The 19,285-nt window shown below is 38.3% G+C and overlaps 1 protein-coding gene across 3 annotated transcripts in view; it reads left to right on the top strand.

The window, feature by feature from the left end:
• The window catches only part of LRRC7 (leucine rich repeat containing 7), a 575,718-nt gene that overhangs the window by 409,317 nt on the left and 147,116 nt on the right, over positions 1–19,285 (top strand). For all 3 annotated transcript variants that reach the window (XM_043877735.1, XM_043877734.1, XM_043877736.1), the window contains exon 9: positions 17,555–17,629. In XM_043877735.1, coding sequence (XP_043733670.1) covers positions 17,555–17,629 — 75 coding nt within the window. The remainder of the gene's footprint in view (positions 1–17,554; positions 17,630–19,285) is intronic.

Raw genomic sequence — 19,285 nt, 5'->3', positions numbered from 1 at the left:
GACACGATTGAGCAACTGACATGAACTCAGTCGTTGTAAAGCTCCTCGAAAACACAGAGCAGGGCTCCTCACTTGCTTCACGCAGGGCGTGTCATTCATTCACACAAGCACATTGTAGAGTTAATAAAGTAAAGCAGAAAATGTGTGTACTGAGAAAGCAGAGAGGCTAGAGCTCTGAGTGGTATTACCTTGTCCTGAAGATCCCGGACAAGCCCCTAAAATGATAGCTTACAGTGAAAGGTGTTGGATTAACTTCAGGAACAGGGACCAGGCTTGATCACTCAAGAGCTTTTGTGTAGCAGAGTTTTATTAAAGTATGAAAAGGGACAGAGAAAGCTTCCGACACAGACATCAGGAGGGGGTTGGAGAGTGCCCCCCTCACTAGTTTTTAGCAAGGGAGTTACATACTTTTTTAAATTAGTTATTACAATAAATCAAAAGAATACCTTAAGATTGTAAAGCTCTTACTAGACCCACTCCCATAATTTACATTTTAAGATAACAGGATTAGCCAGAAGGTTTTCGGGAAGGAGAACCTGTCCTCAAGCAGGAGACGTTGTTATATAATCCCTAGTACAGAGTTTAAGCTGAGTTATGTAATCATCAGTTCTGGACTTAAAGAAGACCATTTTATGTGACTAAGACTAAGGAATGTAGAGAAGAAAAGAAAAAGTTTGTCCTTTCCTCCTCCTTGAGAACCCCAGACCCCCCTCTCCTTGGGGACTCTTGGACTTCTTATCAACCTGCCTAGGAATTTACTCTCTCACTTCTACTGATAGGTAACAGTTTTTTTCTTTTTTAATTTAACAAATATTTATTAAGCAGAAACCTAAGTGGTAAGGATATAATGGTGATAACTCACTTTTAACATTTCATAGTTGCTACAACTTGAAATCAGGATAACTTTGGAACCCACCTGTGAATGGGTATTTTCTTGACTTTTCTTGCCTACCTCTAATGAGCTACTCTGGCTATGAAACACTTACCAAAAGGATCTTCACATGGAAGAATTTAGTTTTTAATATAGGTTCTCACTTCAAGTGATGTAAAAATAATTATCTGACTTATCACTTACTGGCTTTTGGGCAGAAAAAATATGCATACATACTTGACAATCCAGTTTCTTATTTGATGCATTTCTTACTGTTTAGCAGACTGGTGACATAATTTATCTGTTATTTTCTGTTCAAGTAATTGGACTTTATAAAGTTTAATAGAAAACTAATTATATACAAGGTCATTGCTAATATTTATGCAACAAGCACACTGCTATTATAAGTGTTTGGAGCAAGGATAATAAGTGTTAGGAATTCAGAGATGTAAGCCCTGCACCAGAAGCTCACAATAACAAGTATGGAACTAACAGTGTAAACAGATTTCAGGTTATTGGTTTGCCAAATAAACTAACTTTCATGGTATTAAATAAGTAAAATCCAATAATGTTATCATCAAATAGTAATATATAAAGAATTTTCCCAGTATCTATATAAAATAAGACTAATGCTACACATCAATTCTTACGTACATCTTAGCAGTTTCATTAAAAACATTTCTTTCTCACTGCTTGTGAATTAATTCACATTGGGGAGTTGACTAACAGTGATAAATAAAAAACAGTGATTCAGATTTGTTTTTCATTCAGTGAAACAACTATATTGGAAGAAAATATTTATGTGATACAGAAGAAAAACAATTTTAGATATTTTCATAGATTATCTCATAGGAGTATATGAGTTATAAAATAGGATGTCTAAAGTACATGTTCATATTTTCAGCATTTCGAACATTAATAAGAGATAGAGAACATAGGTATAACATAGAAATTATATAGTTTACCATAATTACAATTTCTATTAATGAACACTCAAATATCACCCAACTATTCTGGAATTTTAAACTGCATTGGCAATTGCAAATTTTTTATATATCTTGAAAATACTTTACAACCATAAAATTTTCTTTAATCAATTGTCCCTTTAATACAAGTTTTTCATTTCTACATTTAATATTGTTTTTCTTCCCTGATTTTCTACTTATCCTTTATTTTCTGAGTTTAGTAGCTAAATACAAAGTCAGAATAATGTAGCTGTAATTTAGGGACCCCAATCCCAAAATGCAGCTCATGATGATCGGCACAAGAGCAATTTTCAGTAACACACCACAGTGGCTTCAAGGGTAAATGAGAGATAAGAAAGCAAAGGTAAAAAGAATAGCCAAACTTTTTCTAAAGTGTCTCTCTGAAGAAAAGCAAACAAATAGAAAATAGATGGAAGAGACCACAGCGGCAATGAAAATAGTATTTTTTTTAATGATGAGACAAACTAAAGCATGTTTGAATGCTGCTGGACATCACCTAGTAGAGACAGAAAAATTCATGTTGGGGGGGGGGGAGATTACTCTAGGCCTAGATCCCTGAAAGACAAAAAAAAAAAAAGTGGAAGAGATATATAATCCAGAGCTCACATGGACAAAAGGAGTCACAAATTTGGAAGAGCCAGAGGTGCTTAGTGAAAGAAAACTCCAGAAATGACTATAAAACACAGAAACATATTGCACTAAATCCAAAGTAAAGGTATCTCTAACTTAACTTCAACTAAATCCAAGCCCAATTGTGCCATTTTACACCCTAGGAAGTATGATGGAGGGAAAATCTATGTAGCAAATGACAGTAATCTTAGCTAATTGTTTTTAAAATATATTCCTCTGCAAATTTTTCTAACTATGTGGGGGGGGGGGGGGGAGGAAGGGAGGCCTGAAACAAAAGCTTCATTGCCTTTGGAATAAATTCACATCAGATCACGTGTTTGCTTGTTCATTTGTTTCAGAGAACAACAGGGTGTTATGAGCTGGGGTATGAGAAGGATATAAGATTGAAGAACTATGAAATAGTTTCAGAGAGAGGAAAAGTAACTTCTCAGTGAAAAGAAATAGGGTCGCCTGTCAGTATGTGATCCACATTTCAGGTACTTGTCATGAAGTTAAAGTAAAACCAATCAAAGTGTGATTTTCTTCAACTAATCTTGGTACAGTAGCAGAAAAAGCAAAAAGTTGGATGCAATGAACATTAAATTCATTTAGCTAAATGTGACAAAAGGAAAGAGGACATATTTGCCAAGTGATGTTTGTGAGAAGAAACTGTTTATAATGATGGAACATTTATCATGAATCTCAGCATGATAAGGAAACATAGACAAATAATGGTTAAATTTAGAATATCTGTGATCTATCAATTCCTGCTGTTAGGGAGTTCTAGGGTGTTGGAGTAAGTGAACTAGAAGCATAGAAATTTGTTGTTGTTCAGTAACTAAGTCATGTCCGACTCTGTGCAACCCCATGGACTACAGCATGCCAGGCTTCCCTGTCCTCCACCATCTCCCAGAGGTTGCTAAAATGCATGTCTGTTGAGTCAGTGATGCCATCCAACCACCTCAGCCTCTGAGGTCCCCTTCTCCTCCTGCCTTCAATCTTTCCCAGCATCAGGGTCTTTTCCAATGAGTTAGCTCTTCGCATCAGATGAACAAAGTATTGGAGTTTCAGTTTCAGCATCAGTCCTTCCAATGAATGTTCAGGGTTGATCTCCTTTAGGATGGACTGGTTTGATCTCTCTGCTGACCAAGGGACTCTTAAGAGTCTTCTCCAACACCACAGCTCAAAAGCATCAATTCTTTGGAGCTCAGCTTTCTTTATGGTCCAACTCTCACATCCATACATGACTACTGGAAAAACCATAGCTTTGATTTTATGGACCTTTGTTGGCAAAGTGATGTCTCTGCCTTTTAATATGCAGTCTAGGTTTCTCATAGCTTTTCTACCAAGGAGCAAGCATCTTTTAATTTCATGGCTGCAGTCACCATCCACAATGATTTTGGAGCCCGAGAAAATAAAATCTGCCACTGTTTCCATTTTCCTCCATCTCTTTTCCATGAAGTAATGGGACCAGATGCCATGATCTTAGTTTTTTTAATGTTGAGTTTTAAGCAAGCATTTTCACTCTCATCTTTCAGCTTCATCAGGAGGCTCTTTAGTTCCTCTTTGCTCTCTGCCATTAGGGTGGTATCATCTGCATATCTAAGGTTGTTGATATTTCTCCTATATTGATGTTTCTCCCAGCAATCTTGATTCCTACTTGTGATTCATCCAGCCTGGCATTTTGCGTGATGTACTCTGTGTGTAAGTTAAATAAGCAGGGTGAAATTATAGCCTTGATATACTCCTTTCTGAAGCACTACCTTGCACAGATTACCATGAAAGGAATTGGAGATGCAGAGGTGAACAAAATTCAGTTCCGTGCTTCAAAGAGCTCACACTGTAATTTACAAAGTGCTACAGTAGGCTTACCAACATTGAAGGAAGGACTTAACCCGGTCAGGGATCAGGTGAACAGGCTTAAAGAACAACAATTTGCAAAGACCAGTTGCAAACTAAAGCTTGATGCCTTTGAGAACAGCAGAGTTGAGTTTTCCTTGAGGCTGACTTTAACTGAGGGTACTGTGCAAGATAAGCCTGAGAAGTAAGCAAGGGTCAGATGAGAGTCATTTTGTCTGATACAGTCAAGGTATGTGGGCCTTGCAAAAGGGGACATAATGAAATGGGCTACTGGCTACACTGTAGATAGAGGATGGAGGAAGTCTTTTGAAGAGAGCAAGAAAATCAATTTGAGTTATGAGACAAGAATGCATGTGTTATTCAGTTTTCACTCTTAAATTTAGACTTAGACAAGGTCATTAAGGTTTGCAATCTAGGTAATGGGTAGTGCATTAAATTGGAAGTCATGAAACCAGAATTGTTTGCCATGCCCAGTTGTTAACATTTTGTAGGACCCAGCCTAGTAAACATGAAACATCAGAATGTTATCCTCATGAGGACATGGTTGTTTTGTTTACTACTCTTTCTCCAGTGCATAACAGACTCTTAATAAACATTTTATGAGTAAAATTATTAAGTTAAACTATTACATTAATTTATTAAATTAAATTATCAAATAAGTCTGTCTTAAGCATCTAATCTCCTTTGGCACCTTCATTCTAAAGCCAAGTAGTTGAAAACCATAACTTTTCTGTGGAATACTCATCTCCTTTTGAATCTTATTTATCATATCTTACAAAACTTCAAGATTATGTTCTTGCCTTCCCTGTATATTAGTCACTTAATTCTGAACACAGTAATTTGCTTTTTCATACCCAAATTTCCTTGTCTGTAAATAGGAATAAGAGCTAACACTAAGTGAGCACTGAGCCCTAACACTTAGAACCAGGCACGGTTCTATGTATTTGAAATGTTTTATCACAACTATTCCTCATTATCACCCTATGTGGGGAGTACTGCTGTTTTCTACATATTGCAGGAGAGGAACATGAGCAAATATTTGAAAGCAAGTAAATAGCATATTTAAAAGCAGAGACATTACTTTGCCAACAAAGGTCTGTCTAGTCAAGGCTATGGTTTTTCCAGTAGTCATGTATGGGTGTGAGAGTTGGACGGTGAAGAAAGCTGAGCACCAAAGAATTGATGTTTTTGAACTGTGGTGTTGGAGAAGACTCTTGAGAGTCCCTTGGACTGCAAGAAGATCCAACCAGTCCATCCTAAAGGAGATCAGTCCTGGGTGTTCACTGGAAGGACTGATGCTGAAGCTGAAACTCCAATACTTCGGCCACCTCATGCAGAGAGCTAACTCACTGGAAAAGACCCTAATGCTGGGAAGGATTGGGGGCAGGAGGTGAAGGGGATGACAGAGGATGAGATGGCTGGATGGCATCACTCACTCGATGGACATGGGTTTGGTGACTCCGGGAGTTGGTGATGGACAGGGAGGTCTGGCGTGCTGCGATTCATGGGGTCGCAAAGAGTCGGACATGACTGAGTGACTGAACTGAACTGAACTGAACTGACTGAAGTGACAAAGCCTGAATCTGGACTCTGTCTAGCTCCTGAAACCATGTTCTTAATCATTCTGGTTATTGCTTGTCCAGTGATAGTACCACCTGTCCAATAGTAACTGTGAAGATTCAAGGAGAATAATCTATGTACAAGCATTTTTAAAAGTGCCTTACTGTCCCAAGTGATCAATAGAAATGAGCTTTGTTGTTGTTATTGTTTTGTTCTTTTTTATTTATATCTTCTCAGGGAACTAAGTGCTCCTTTGAGAGAAGAGTCACTATCCCCTAAAGGAAATTAGATTATTTCATTTTAGACAGATCGAATTGGAAAAAATCACTCCTGTGTAATGCTTACTTACATCCACTTTCCTGCAACTTTCCTCATGGATTCTCGTTCTGATCTGGGAATAAAGAGAGGATAAACCTAGCCCCTCTTCTTTATAATAATCCTCAAAGATGGGAATCTTTAACACCTATATCTTCAGTCCAACAGTTTGAGGCATTTTAACCATTTCTCCTATGGAATGGTTTCCAAATATTCTGAATAAATTCTGCTTTGTTGAAGACCCTTAATGTTTAGTAACTTAAAAGGGGAACAACCAACATATGTTGCATTTGGAACAGGACATTGACAAAGAAGATGGAGAAACAATCCTGTAACAGTCTGTATTGTAAGCCCAGAGACCTTTATAAAATGCCTTCTTTTCATGGGTAGGTAACATTTCTTGATTGAGTGACTGTATTTATAAACAAATGAATTAATGAGTCTTCTAATATTTCAAATTATTTTGGAAACTAATTCAGTCATTTAATGGATTGTCTCCCTCTCAACATCGTGTCATCTGTGGATTACTTCCTGTGTGCCATTAATATATTGATTTGAATATTTAAATGAAACATATTACACTCATATATTTGGTATAATATTCCTAATAGTTTATGGCTGAAAATGTTTTAATTAATTATAAATTAATCTTATTGTCTCAGCCATGCATTTTTATTATTGTTGTTAGAAATGCCTATTTTTTATCCATTCAATAATTTCTAAAATATAAAAATATTTTCTACATGTTACCTAACTGTAGTAGTTAAATTGAATCCAAAACAGTAAAATTTATTAATGTATTAGTAGGAGTGGCATCTGAAATAAAATTGAGAAACATGAAACTAATATAAACTGGAAATATGCTCAACCATATGGAGCTAACCTTTTTATCTCCAAAGAAATGAACTGAAGAAGTTAAGCAATCTAAAGGCATGTTTGACAGAACTATTGAGAGAATGAACAAGCAGGTTTGTCATCAAGAGCTGAACAATTTTAGTTATTCAGTTTTGTGTGTCAGAAAGAGTTTCAACAGTACATCATTGAATTCATAAATAAAAGATTTCCCAGTTGTGAGAACTATAGAGCTGGTAATAAGCTAAACTGAAAGTGTTAGTCACTCAGATATGTCTGATTCTTTGCAACCCCATGGACTGTAGCCCTCCAGGCTCCTCTGTCCATGGAATTCTCCAGGCAAGAATACTGGAGTGGGTAGCCATTCCATTCTCAAGGGAATCTTCCTGACCCAGGGATTGAACCAGGATCTCCTACATTGAAGGCAGATTCATTAAGTGTGTTGTGAAATTTAAAACTGAAGGAAAATGAGGGAAAGTTTCTTAAAATGCAGTCATGTTTCCTTGGAGGCTCATGCATGCTCAGTTGTGTCCAACTTTTTGCAACCCTGTGGACTGCCCATGGAGCAGGTTGCCATGCTGAAGTGGGTTGCCATTTTCCAACCCAGGGATCCTGCATTGGCAGGTGGATTCTTTATTACTTGAACCACCTGGGAAGCCCTGCTTCCTTGGCAAATTGCAAGCTCTGACATTATCAGGCAAAAATGACAAAGTAAAAAAATAAATAAATAATACTTTGAAATATTGATCTCAAAATTTAGAAAGAATGTAATAACAGATAATTCAATGAAATGTCATAATTGGGTCACTTTGGTTAGAGAATATAATTTTTTTAATTTGCATTGGATATTTTACATTTATTGATTTGAGAAACCGCTTTCATGTGTATTATCAGCATTTTGAACCAGGTTCCATGTTTCCTTTTAGTTCTGCATTATTTCTGAGAATAACAATTTTTTGTTACTACAGTATCTGCTAGGTAGTCTCAATAATTTTAAGACACTTCAAATGCAAAATTCTTTTTTAAATTTTAAAGTTCCTTAGTTTAATTTTGACAAAATTAGATAAATGTCAGATGTTATATTTTTCAGTGAACATTTCTCTTAGCCTTATTGAAAAAAAACATTTAATAGAGGTATAAATAAATATAATCAAACTCTATATCCAAATTAGTGGAATAAAAGTAACACATGTAGTCAAATAAAGAGAACAGAGTAAACTGCATGTACATGACAGGAGTCTTTGGAATTTGTTGTAGTAATGCAAACCGTATGTTCTATTTATGTTAAAACTGATGTAACCATTTTCTTAGATCACTTCAACTTGTAAAAATAAGATCACTTAATACTATAGTGGTATAGGCAAGTATAAATGTAAGACAAGACACTGAAATGTTCTCTAATTTTTTTATTAAATTAATGCTTATATCACAAATAGTCAGACATGACTTAGCAACTGAACAACAACAATATACTATAGGATTTGGAAAACACAGAAAAAATGCCTATGAAGAAAAAAATTATTATTTTATCATATTTTTTCTAGTGTTTTAAAAAATGAAAGAAAATATAAAAATATAAAAATTTCAAAGTAATATAGCAAATAGCTGCCAACTAAAAGGAACAATTGTTAACTATTTTTTATATCTGAGTTAGATTTGGGGGGAAGGAAATAAAACAATGTAGACCAAGAAGCTGAAGTTAAGATTGATGGGAGAAATATAAAAAACCTCAAGTATGCAGATGACACCCCTCTTATGGCAGAAAGTAAAGAGGAACTAAAGAGCCTCCTGATGATGGTGAAGGAGGAGAATGAAAAAGCTGACTTAAAACTCAACATTCAGAAAACTAAGATCATGGCATCTGGTCCCATCACTTCATGGCAAATAAATGGGGAAACAGTGGCAGACTTTATTTTTGGGGGCTCCAAAATCACAGCAGATGGTGATTGCAGCCATGAAATTAAGAGACGCTTACTCCTTGAAAGGAAAGTTATGACCAACCTAGACAGCATATTAAAAAACAGAGACGTTACTTTGCCAACAAAGGTTCATCTAGTCAAGCTATGGTTTTTCCAGTAGTCATGTATGGATGTGAGAGTTGGACTATAAAGAAAGCTGAGCACCAAAGAACTGATGCTTTTGAACTGTGGTGTTGGGGAAGACTCTTGAGAGTCCCTTGGACTGCAAGGAGATCCAACCAGTCCATCCTAAAGGAAATCAGTCCTGAATATTCATTGAAAGGACTGATGCTGAAACTCTAATACTTTGGCCACCTGATGCAAAGAACTGACTCATTGGAAAAGACCCTGATGCTGGGAAGGATTGAAGGCAGGAGGAGAAGGGAATGACGGAGGATGAGATGATTAGATGGCATCACCGACTCAATGTACATGAGTGTGAGTAAACTCTGGGAGTTGGTGATAGACAGGGAGTCCTGGCATGCTGCAGTCCATGGGGTTGCAAAGGGTTGGACACAACTGAGCAAGTGAACTGAATTGAACTGGTCCTATTACTTCATGGAAAATCAGGGAAAAAGTGGAAACAGTGAAGGGTTTCATTTTCTTGGGCTCCAAAATCACTGTGGATGGTGACTGCAGCCACAAAATGCTTGCTCCTTGGAAAAAGGAAAAAATGCTTGCTCCTTGGAAGAAAAGCTGTGATCAATCTAAACAGCGAGTTAAAAAGAGACATCACTTTGCCGACAAAGGTCCATATAGTCTAAGCTATGGTTTTTTCAGTAGTCGTGCATGGATGTAGCAGTTGGACCATAAAGAAGGCTGAGAGTCGAAGAACTGATGCTTTTGAATTGTGGTGCTAGAGAATACTCTTGAGAGTCCTTCAGACAGCAAGGAGATCAAACCAGTCAATCCTAAAGGAAATCAATCCTGAATATTCATTGGAAGGACTGATGTTGAAGCTAAATCTCCAATACTTTGACCACCTGATGGTTCTTTTGCCAAAAACCAATTCATTAGAAAAGACCTTGATGCTGGGAAAGATTGAGGGCAGGAGGAGAAGGGGAAGCAGTGGTGAGGTGGTTGGATGGCATCACTGACTCAATGGACATCAGTTCAGTTCAATTCAGTCGCTCAGTTGTGTCTGACTCTTTGCGACCCCATGGACTGCAGCTCGCCAGGCCTCCCTGTCTATCACCGACTCCCGGACATGAGTTTGAGTAAACTTTGGAAGATAGTGAAGGACAAAGAAGCCTGACAAACTGCAGTCAATGGGGTCACAGAGTCAGACATGACTGAGTGACTGAAGAACAAGAGACCCCAAGTAAAAGTCTCCCTCCTAGTCCTACTCCAATTCCAGGACAATTACTATTTTTAATTTTGTGTGCATCTATCCTACATATTACTATTTTTATTGCATGTATATGTATTTATAAATATGTAACACTTCAAAATCTATGCCGATTTGTGTTATACAAATTTTCCGTACTTGCTTTTTCATTCAATATTATTTGCAAGGTATATCTTACATAAAAATATAGATAATTCATTCTCATTGTTGTACACTGTACCAACTTGTGATTTTATCATAATTTGGTTATCTCTTTCTTATGCTGTTGTTTATTTAAAGTGTGACTAAGGTTTTAATAATATTAATTATCCTATAATAAAATTTTTCTGCAATAAGGTTTTTCTATGTTTCAGATAATTTCAGTACGATAACTGCCCCAAAACCAATGTGAACATTTTCATAACATGAGATACATATTTTAAAATGTTTTCCTAAAATACTACATTAATTTATAATCATTAAAGGAGTTTATGTGAGTGTCCAGTTCATAACACCTTCATGATCATGAAGTATGCCAAGCCATTCTTCAGTTAATTCACTCATTTTTCATGGAAACAATTGACTTTGAGAATGAAATCAAGTGGTATGAATAAAAGGCAATTTATGTGTTAGGCTGGGTGTAAGCCATTTAGTTTAGTTCCAAGATCCACTTCAAAATTGTCTATTGATCATGAGATGTCATTGCATCTTTATGTTGTTTCAGCAAGGTTATGTATTGATCTGCTAAATATATTTGGTCTCTTCTTTTATTAGGAAGTTGTTGAGATTTCCTCTGTGACACATTTTATTATAGCATCCAGTAATGAAAACATTATCTGTTTTTCAGAAATCCAGCATATGCTTTACTTTCTTTATTGGGCATTTGTGATCACCAGCATTCTTCATTATTTCAGAATTTCAGTTTTAAGCTGTAACATGATGTCATCTTTGGAGCCAGGAGACCTGAGTAATGATTCCAGCTGCAGTTACACAACCCTTATCTACCTATTCTTATTTTCCCCCAGAAAATGATTTTCAGAGTCTTCATCTGTAAAGTGGGACTACTGTTACCTTATTATGTTATTAAGTTAATTAAATGAGAACTTTTGGAATAAAGTAGAAATGTAGGTTAGCATCAGTAATCCCTCTCCAAGTTGTCTTAGATGCCTGGAGTCCCCAGAAGAACCCAGCATGAGAGATTTTAGAGGTATTATTGGTCAATTTTATCTGCTACTTTACCTGATGGTAGCTCAGATGGTAAAGAATCCACCTGCAATGCAGGAGATCCAGGTTCCATCCCCAGGTTGGGAAGAACCTATAGGAGAAGGGAATGACTACCCACTCCAGTATTCTTGCCTGGGAAAGAATAAATAATAGGTAGAGGAACCTGACAGGCTACAGTCCATGGGTTGCAAAGAGTCTGACATGACTGAGCAGCTGATACTTTCACTTTTGCCTTATCTGACACAGCCAAGGGAGCAAGCTATGTAGTCCACCAAAGGTCACCCAGATCCTTAGAGATCATGCAAGGTCTTATGTTTCCACAGCATTCTCCTTTGCCCACGTACACCAAGGTGTCATTATACCCAGGGTTACAGCTTGAATTTTTTCGTTGCCTGAAACAACTTCAGAAATCTTCATCTCCTAACCTCTGCTCTCTCATTCTAACTTTTTATCCTTTTACTTCTTTCAATCCCTCACTCCTACTACACTTCTCTCTGCCCTCATGGAAACCTGAAATCTCTTATTCTGTTTTTTCCTAGATTGTCAGTCTATCACCTGGCTCCCCCCAAAGTTAAAATAACAGTTAATCATTGATAGAGCTCTTTCGATTCCCCTCAGTTTCTTCTTTGATTCCCCTCAGACGATTCCAGTGCGAACCATCCTCATCTAGTATGTTCCTGTCAGCTTCCTCTTTTTCCCTCAGCTTCCTCAATTTCTTCCTAGCTCCTCAATTTCTCCCATCTCATCTCACCCAGACTTTACAAAGAATATTCTATCTGTATTGTCCCCATTTATTTGCCTATTATTTATCTTCAACCCACTGTAATATAGTTATCTCATGAAATTACTATCACTAAGTTTACCAGTATGTTACTATTTCCAAAACTGGGTGCCCATCTTCATCTTTTATTTTACCGGACGCCTCTCCAGGGTATGATGCTCTTCTTCACTTCCTTATTTTAATACAACTCTGTTCTTTGGACTTTAATAAGCCCTTACTCTCCTGGACTCCATTTCTTCTTGCCTTCTGTAGTTTGCCCTTCTGTTACTGACCCTTTCCAGCTGGACCCCAGCAAGGGTCCTCCTGCCTGGTGTCCTTCCAGCCAAAAGAACAAGACTGAGTCCAGCTCAGGAGCAAAGGAAAGTTGTCTTCTCTGACCAGGGAATGAAGAGGCGGAGCTCCCACTCTGAGCACATGCTCTGGGGGACACAGACGTGCTGCTTAGGCTTCATGTCACAGTGCCTGGTGCAGCGTCTCTGCACATGCCCCAAGACGAGGTGTTCAGCATAACTGGTACAGACATTTCACACTAGGAAACTCTGTTCTGAAGTGCCTGGGGCAAGGCTTCTGTGGGGGGCACCCACCATGAGAAGTGTATCGAGATGAAGTTCAAAGGGGAAGAAAAGGTTCTATTTTATTACCCAGATCCTTCTTTTATTTCTTGGAAATTTTTAGTGGGCTTTGCCAGCGACACTTCCTGTTTTCAACTCTCAACTGTTAGTATCCACAGTGTTCCTTCCTCGGTCACCAGTACCTCTGATTCTCTTTACATGCCCCATAGGGAGCTCATCCACAAGAGTTCTATTTCCACAAAATACCTAAGTTGAACATCCTTAGCTCAGACCTATCCCATAAGCTTCAGAATTTAATAGCCAACTGATTTCTGGACGTGTCCATCTGTGTCTCACAGGAACCTAAAGCTAATCGTGATCAAAACTGAATTAAGTGCTCTGTGACAACCTAGAGGGGTAAGAGATTGAAGGGAGGTTCCAGAGGGGAAAGTGGGAAGGAGACACAAGAGGAAGGGGATATGTGTGTACCTGTGACTGATTTGTGTTGACATATGGCAGAAACCAATACAATATTATAAAGCAATTACCTTCCAATTAAAAATAAATAAATTTTAAAAAAATCCAATCCCTTTCATAAATCTACTCCTACTCCATATTCTGCACCTCCATAGTTGTCAACCATATGCTGTGTAACTGGGGGACATGCATCTTCTAAAGGTCTCCTGAATCCAGCTTCTCTTTATTTCTCATTATTTCTTTATTACTAGTCCTAATAAACTTTTCTGGCTTCTTCTTTTCCTTTTTCAAAAAGGACGTTGGCACTGGTAGTAAAGAACCTGCCTGCCAATGTGGAAGATGTAAGAGACATGGGTTTGATCCCTGGGTCAGGAAGATCCCCTGGAGGAGGGCATGGCAACCCACTCCAGTATTCTTGCCTGGAGAATCCATGGACAGAGAAGGCTGTTGGGCTATTGTCCATAGGGTTGCACAGAGTCGGACACTACTGAAGTGACTTAGCATGCATGCAGAGTGATAAATATAAAATATCACTTCCTCTTAGAAAACCTTTAGTGATGCTCCTTGACCCATAAGATAAATTCCTATCTCGCTAACAAAAGGTGAGGCCTTGACAGACCCTACACTCTTTTGTTAGCCTCGTTTTCTGCTGCTTTCACTAGATACTGCATCTTAAACTTGACAATTAAGTAAAGCAAACTGCCTGTGGTTCCCCTGCATACATCATGCTGTTTCTCACCACTCTGATTCTGGTTAAAATATGCTTCATCTCCTCTCCTTTCTTCTGACCAGTTCCTTCTCCTCTCAGCTTCAGGAATCCATGTCTGGTTTCCTTTGATACTAAAGCATTATAGACCCCTCCTTCTTTGTATTCCCATAATGTCATGGAATTGCTCTTTACATGTTTGCTCAAGAAATAGACCATGGGTTCGTTCCTTGAAGGCAGAGATCATAGCACACATTACGATTCTAGTGAAGTACCTGAACTTAGAAGCTGTTCAATAAATACTTATAAAATTAAGGGATAACTAAATTATGAGAGTACTATATCTTTATTCTTGTCCTTTTTTTTTTCACTGTGTGTCAGGGGCAGTTGTTTAGTCACTAAGTTGTGTCTGACTCTTTTTAGTAGTCACTCAATATTCCTTGAATTCTTCCCACGTTCCCCAGCCTTCCCTAAACTTAGGTCCAGGCTGTATAAACAGTTCTAGACAATGAGCTATAAGAAGAAGTGATTAAGTGTCACTTCCAGCCTGAGATCTGTAAGGGCAGTGGCTAGTTTTCCATACTCTCACTCCCCTCTTTGACTCTTCCGAAAGTCTTGCTTCGGTGGTAACACAAGACTGGTTGGTGGGGGGCAGAAACCCACAGTGAACATGAAGTAAGAGTAAGTAATCCTGTTTGTTAAGCCACTGAGATTTCAGGATTAATTTGTTACCACAGCACAGCTAGACTTCCTGAATAATGCTCATTGTTTCAAGTTTATACACTAGCCTCTGTCTCATTCCATAAACTTGCATTGAATTTAGGTATGCAACTTTTTCTCTTCCCCTAAAGTCCGCATGATGCCTGAGCTTAGAAAAGTTATGCCATATGACTGATACAGAGACAGAGTTTTCCGATAGAATGGTTCACTCCCTGTTCCCCATGAGCTAAGTAATAGTGGGAATATTTTCCTACACAAAAATCCACCCCCCACCTTCCTCATGTAGTCCTAACTATTTTCCAAGTTGAAACTTTAGATTTTGATCCTTGTTACAAATGAAACTTCTCTCAGGAATAGCACCATGTTCCATTGCATTTGCAGGCTAAAGGCATCAGAAACGTATCTCCAAAGTAGTCCAGAAGTCTCTGAAGTGTATTGTACTGACCCATAGTTATCAATAGTCCAGTAGTAACATTGATATCATTCCATTCTTTTCCACTGGATATCCTGTCAGATATACTAGCTTTCCTCATTAGGTCTCAAATTTTACTGAACTATGGTTGTATCTTATTTCAGTGATAATTTTTTTAGTTGGAGACAAAAAAAAAAAAAAAAAAAAAATCTGACATAAGGTGATGGCTCAGAAAGGTAAAGAATCTGCCTGCAATGCAGGAGACTGGGAATCAATCCCCAGGTCAGGAAAATCCCTTGGAGAAGGGAATGACAACCCGCTCCAGCATTCTTGCCTGGAGAACTCCATGGACAAAGGAGCTTGGTGGGCTGTAGTCCATGGAGTCACAAAGAGTCAGACACAACTGAGTGACTAACAACAGGCGTGGCTTAATTCTAAGCTTAAATGATGCCATCAGGATCCATCTTTTAGTTCAAACAGGCTCTCCTTCTTACCTCATGCCTGAAGCCCCCAGAACTGTACCCTTCCAGTTTCAGATCCAGCAGACAAGAGCAAGAGTCTTTTCCCCAAGTCCCAGTCAGAGACGTCTTCCCTGGTGGCTCAGCGGTAAAGACATCCGCCTGCCAATTCAGGAGACGTGGGTTCAATTCCTGGGTCAGGAAGATCCCCAGGAAAAGGAAATGGCAACCCTCCAGTATTCTTACCTGGAGAATTCCATGGACAGAGCAGCCTGGCAGACTACAGTCCTTGGGATCTCAAAAGAGTCGGATACAGCTCAGTGACTAAAAAAGGACAAAACCCAGTCAGAGAATCATTGCTTATCTGCTCTGAATGGATCCTTGAGCCAAACCCTGTGGGCAGGTGAATATAATGCAGTCATTAGTTTAGGCCATTGTCAATTCCCTGGAGTGGTTAAAAAAAAAAAAAAGGAATCAACTTGAAGGGAAGCAGGTGGTCTTAGAGTGGGAGCAGGGGAGATAATTTCTGGAAAGAAATCAGGAAGAGGTCATTATAAATCAAGAAATGATGCTGGCAGCAATAGCAACCTACTCTGTGAATAGTCTGCTTCCTAGGATAGGCGATGGCACCCAACTCCAGTACCCTTGCCTGGAAAAATCCTATGGATGGCGGAACCTGGTAGGCTGCAGTCCATGGGGTTGCTAAGAGTCGGACACGACTGAGAGACTTTACTTTCACTTTTCACTTTCATGCATTGGAGAAGGAAATGGCAACCCACTCCAGTGTTCTTGCCAGGAGAATCCCAGGAACGGGGTAGTCTGGTGGGCTGCCGTCTATGGGGTCGCACAGAATCGGACATGACTGAAGCCACTTAGCAGCAGCAGCAGCAGCAGGAGATAGAATTTAGAGACAGCTTCTAATTTTGGAATTAAAGTTTTTATTATGCACAGTATGTTACCCCTTGATCATATTCTGTCTCTTTTTTCTCTGAACTTCTCTACATTATTCTTTTCTCCCGTGTGATGCCTTGTGTTTTTGTTATTTATATACATTTATTTCCCCAATTAGCTCATCAGCTACTTCAAGGCAGGGACTAGCTTTGAATAATTGTGGATCCTGCATTGTATGTTTTGCACTGTAGGCCTCCCCATTATTCAACAAATAATTTTTTGTTGAGTAAATGAAAAGATAAGAAATGAGTGGGTCTTATACTATTATTGTGTGTGTCTGTGTGTGTTCATTCACTCACTTGTGTCAAACTCCTTGCAACTCCATGGACTGTAGCCCACCAGGCTCCTCTGTCCATGAAATTTCCAGGCAAGAATACTGGAGTGGGCTGCTGCTTCCTTCTCCAGGGGCTCTTCCTGACTCAGGGTGTCTCCTGCATTGGCAGGCAGATTCTTTATTATTGTACCACTTGGGAAGCTCCTATACTATTATTACATCACGGAGCAGAGGATGTTTGTATGTGTGGTGTTATGATAAAAACCTACTATTTACCAAGTACCATGGCAAACAGTGAGGATCTGAGGACACGGGGATTAGAAACTGAATGTTACTCTGCCCTTCCAAAAATTATGCTCTAGTGAAGAAGACAGAGATTGATAAATATTGCAGAGAATAGTTATTGCGTGTTAAGGGAGAGTAATAGATTTTTAACTTTTATTATTCTTGTTCTAGTGGTTTCCACATCAATTATAGGTTGGCTACCTCAGGGAATACCAGTTTTGCTAGAAGAGATCTGTTAAACTTGGAATTTCTTAGAGGATTAACACTGGATTCCCAAATAAAAGTTTCAGATCCAATAAATTACATCTTTTACTGTGATAAGAAAAGACTAATTTAGTTTTCTTCTCCTCTCTCTTTTCTCCCTACTTCTCCCCCAGCCTGAAGTTCTGGATCAAATACAAAATTTGAGGGAGTTGTGGATGGATAATAATGCATTGCAAGTGCTACCTGGGGTATGTAAGTTTTTATTATGCCATGTCATCTAGCATCTCCATTGTATATTCATTGTAACTGATAATGGTTAATCTTACATCTTAAACCTCAGTGTTTTCATTTCAAAGTTAAACATTTGATAATAGCATTCCATCAAGTGTTTTTCACTAGTTTGATTTTTAATATTGAGTGTTACGAGTGTTATGTGTGTTATAGGTGAGTAAAATGAGCATGTAACATATATGAAATATTTTTCTCATACTCTTAGAAGTACATTTTATCTCTTTCTATATTTACTGTTTTTCAAATCTGAACAAATTTATGTTGTTATATGAAAAAACGCTATACATAATACCAAGCCTTAGGTTTACAAAATCAGTTTTCTTCTTATAGGTAATTAGATAATGGTTTCTGCTCATATTGTTTGAGCTCTTCCACAAGATAAAAATTTCTCTCTCAGTTCAGGTGATTTCCAGTAGATCTATTTGATTTTTTGAAAAATGCAAGGAACATAACTTGTTAAAAATGGGAAGTTAGAGTCAAATTATCTTTCTCTAACAGAAAATTCAGTAATCTCTCCTGAATCATAGGTGTACTAGTCAACTCACTGAGTGTGACCGTTCATTTTCCATCCAGTGAAAGAATGGCTTTCCGTATAACACTGTTTCTTGCCACTCATGACACGTGCACTCAGGTATAAGCATGTACACACATACACAGGGCTTCCCAAGTGGCTCAATGGTAAAGACTCCACCTGCAATGCAGGAGACATGGGTTCAGTCTCTGAGTCGGGAAGATCCCCTGGAGGAGGAAATGACAACCCACTCCAGTATTCTTGCCTGGGAAATCCCATGGACAGAGGAACCTGGTGGGCTACAGTCCATGAGGTCACAAAAGAGTTGGACACAACTTAGCAACTAAACAACACACACACAAAACAATTAGAAGGCTCTCAGTGGTGAAAACCACTCTAAACTCCTTACATGGGGTTAAGTAGCCAGGGCAGTTGGTTGTGGAATAATTCTTCAGCCACTGAGATTTAAATGCGTGTTCCGAAAGCCAGACTTGATCCTTTGTTTGAATTGACATTAAGCATTTCTTAAAATGATTGCAAAAGCAAGAAGAGGAAGCTATTATCTTTTGAATAATCATGGGACCACATAAAGAAGAAAATCTGACAAAAGATTAGGGAAAATATGCTTTTTTCTCTCACCAAAAGAATACATTTCTGCTATCCTCACAGATACAAAAGAGAAAAGCATGCATATTTTCTGTTTATTGATTTATTAAAAACCATATACAAATATACCTCTATGAATTAGAAATCATGCTCATGTCAGAGTTACAAAAATAACATATTCAATGACCTTGAACATATTTGTTTGAGGGGTTTGCATATAACAGAAGGGACAAATCTATATTCTACTACACATAGCCATATTCAAGGTGTATATCAGTTCAGTTCAGTTTAGTCAATCAGTCGTGTCCCACTCTCTGCGACCCCAAGGACTGCAGCACACCAGGCTTCCCTGTCAATCACCAACTCCCGGAGCATACTCAAACTCATGTCCATCACGTTGGTGGAAATCAGAATGCTAGTGGGAGTTTATACCTGCAGTGTATTTATTTATTAAAAACTATTTACATGGCATTTATCAGGGGCTAGGCACTATCTA

The sequence above is a fragment of the Cervus elaphus genome, chromosome 20, assembly GCF_910594005.1.
Source record: "Cervus elaphus chromosome 20, mCerEla1.1, whole genome shotgun sequence".
Taxonomy (NCBI): domain Eukaryota; kingdom Metazoa; phylum Chordata; class Mammalia; order Artiodactyla; family Cervidae; genus Cervus; species Cervus elaphus.
This window is presented reverse-complemented; position numbering and strand designations above follow the sequence as displayed.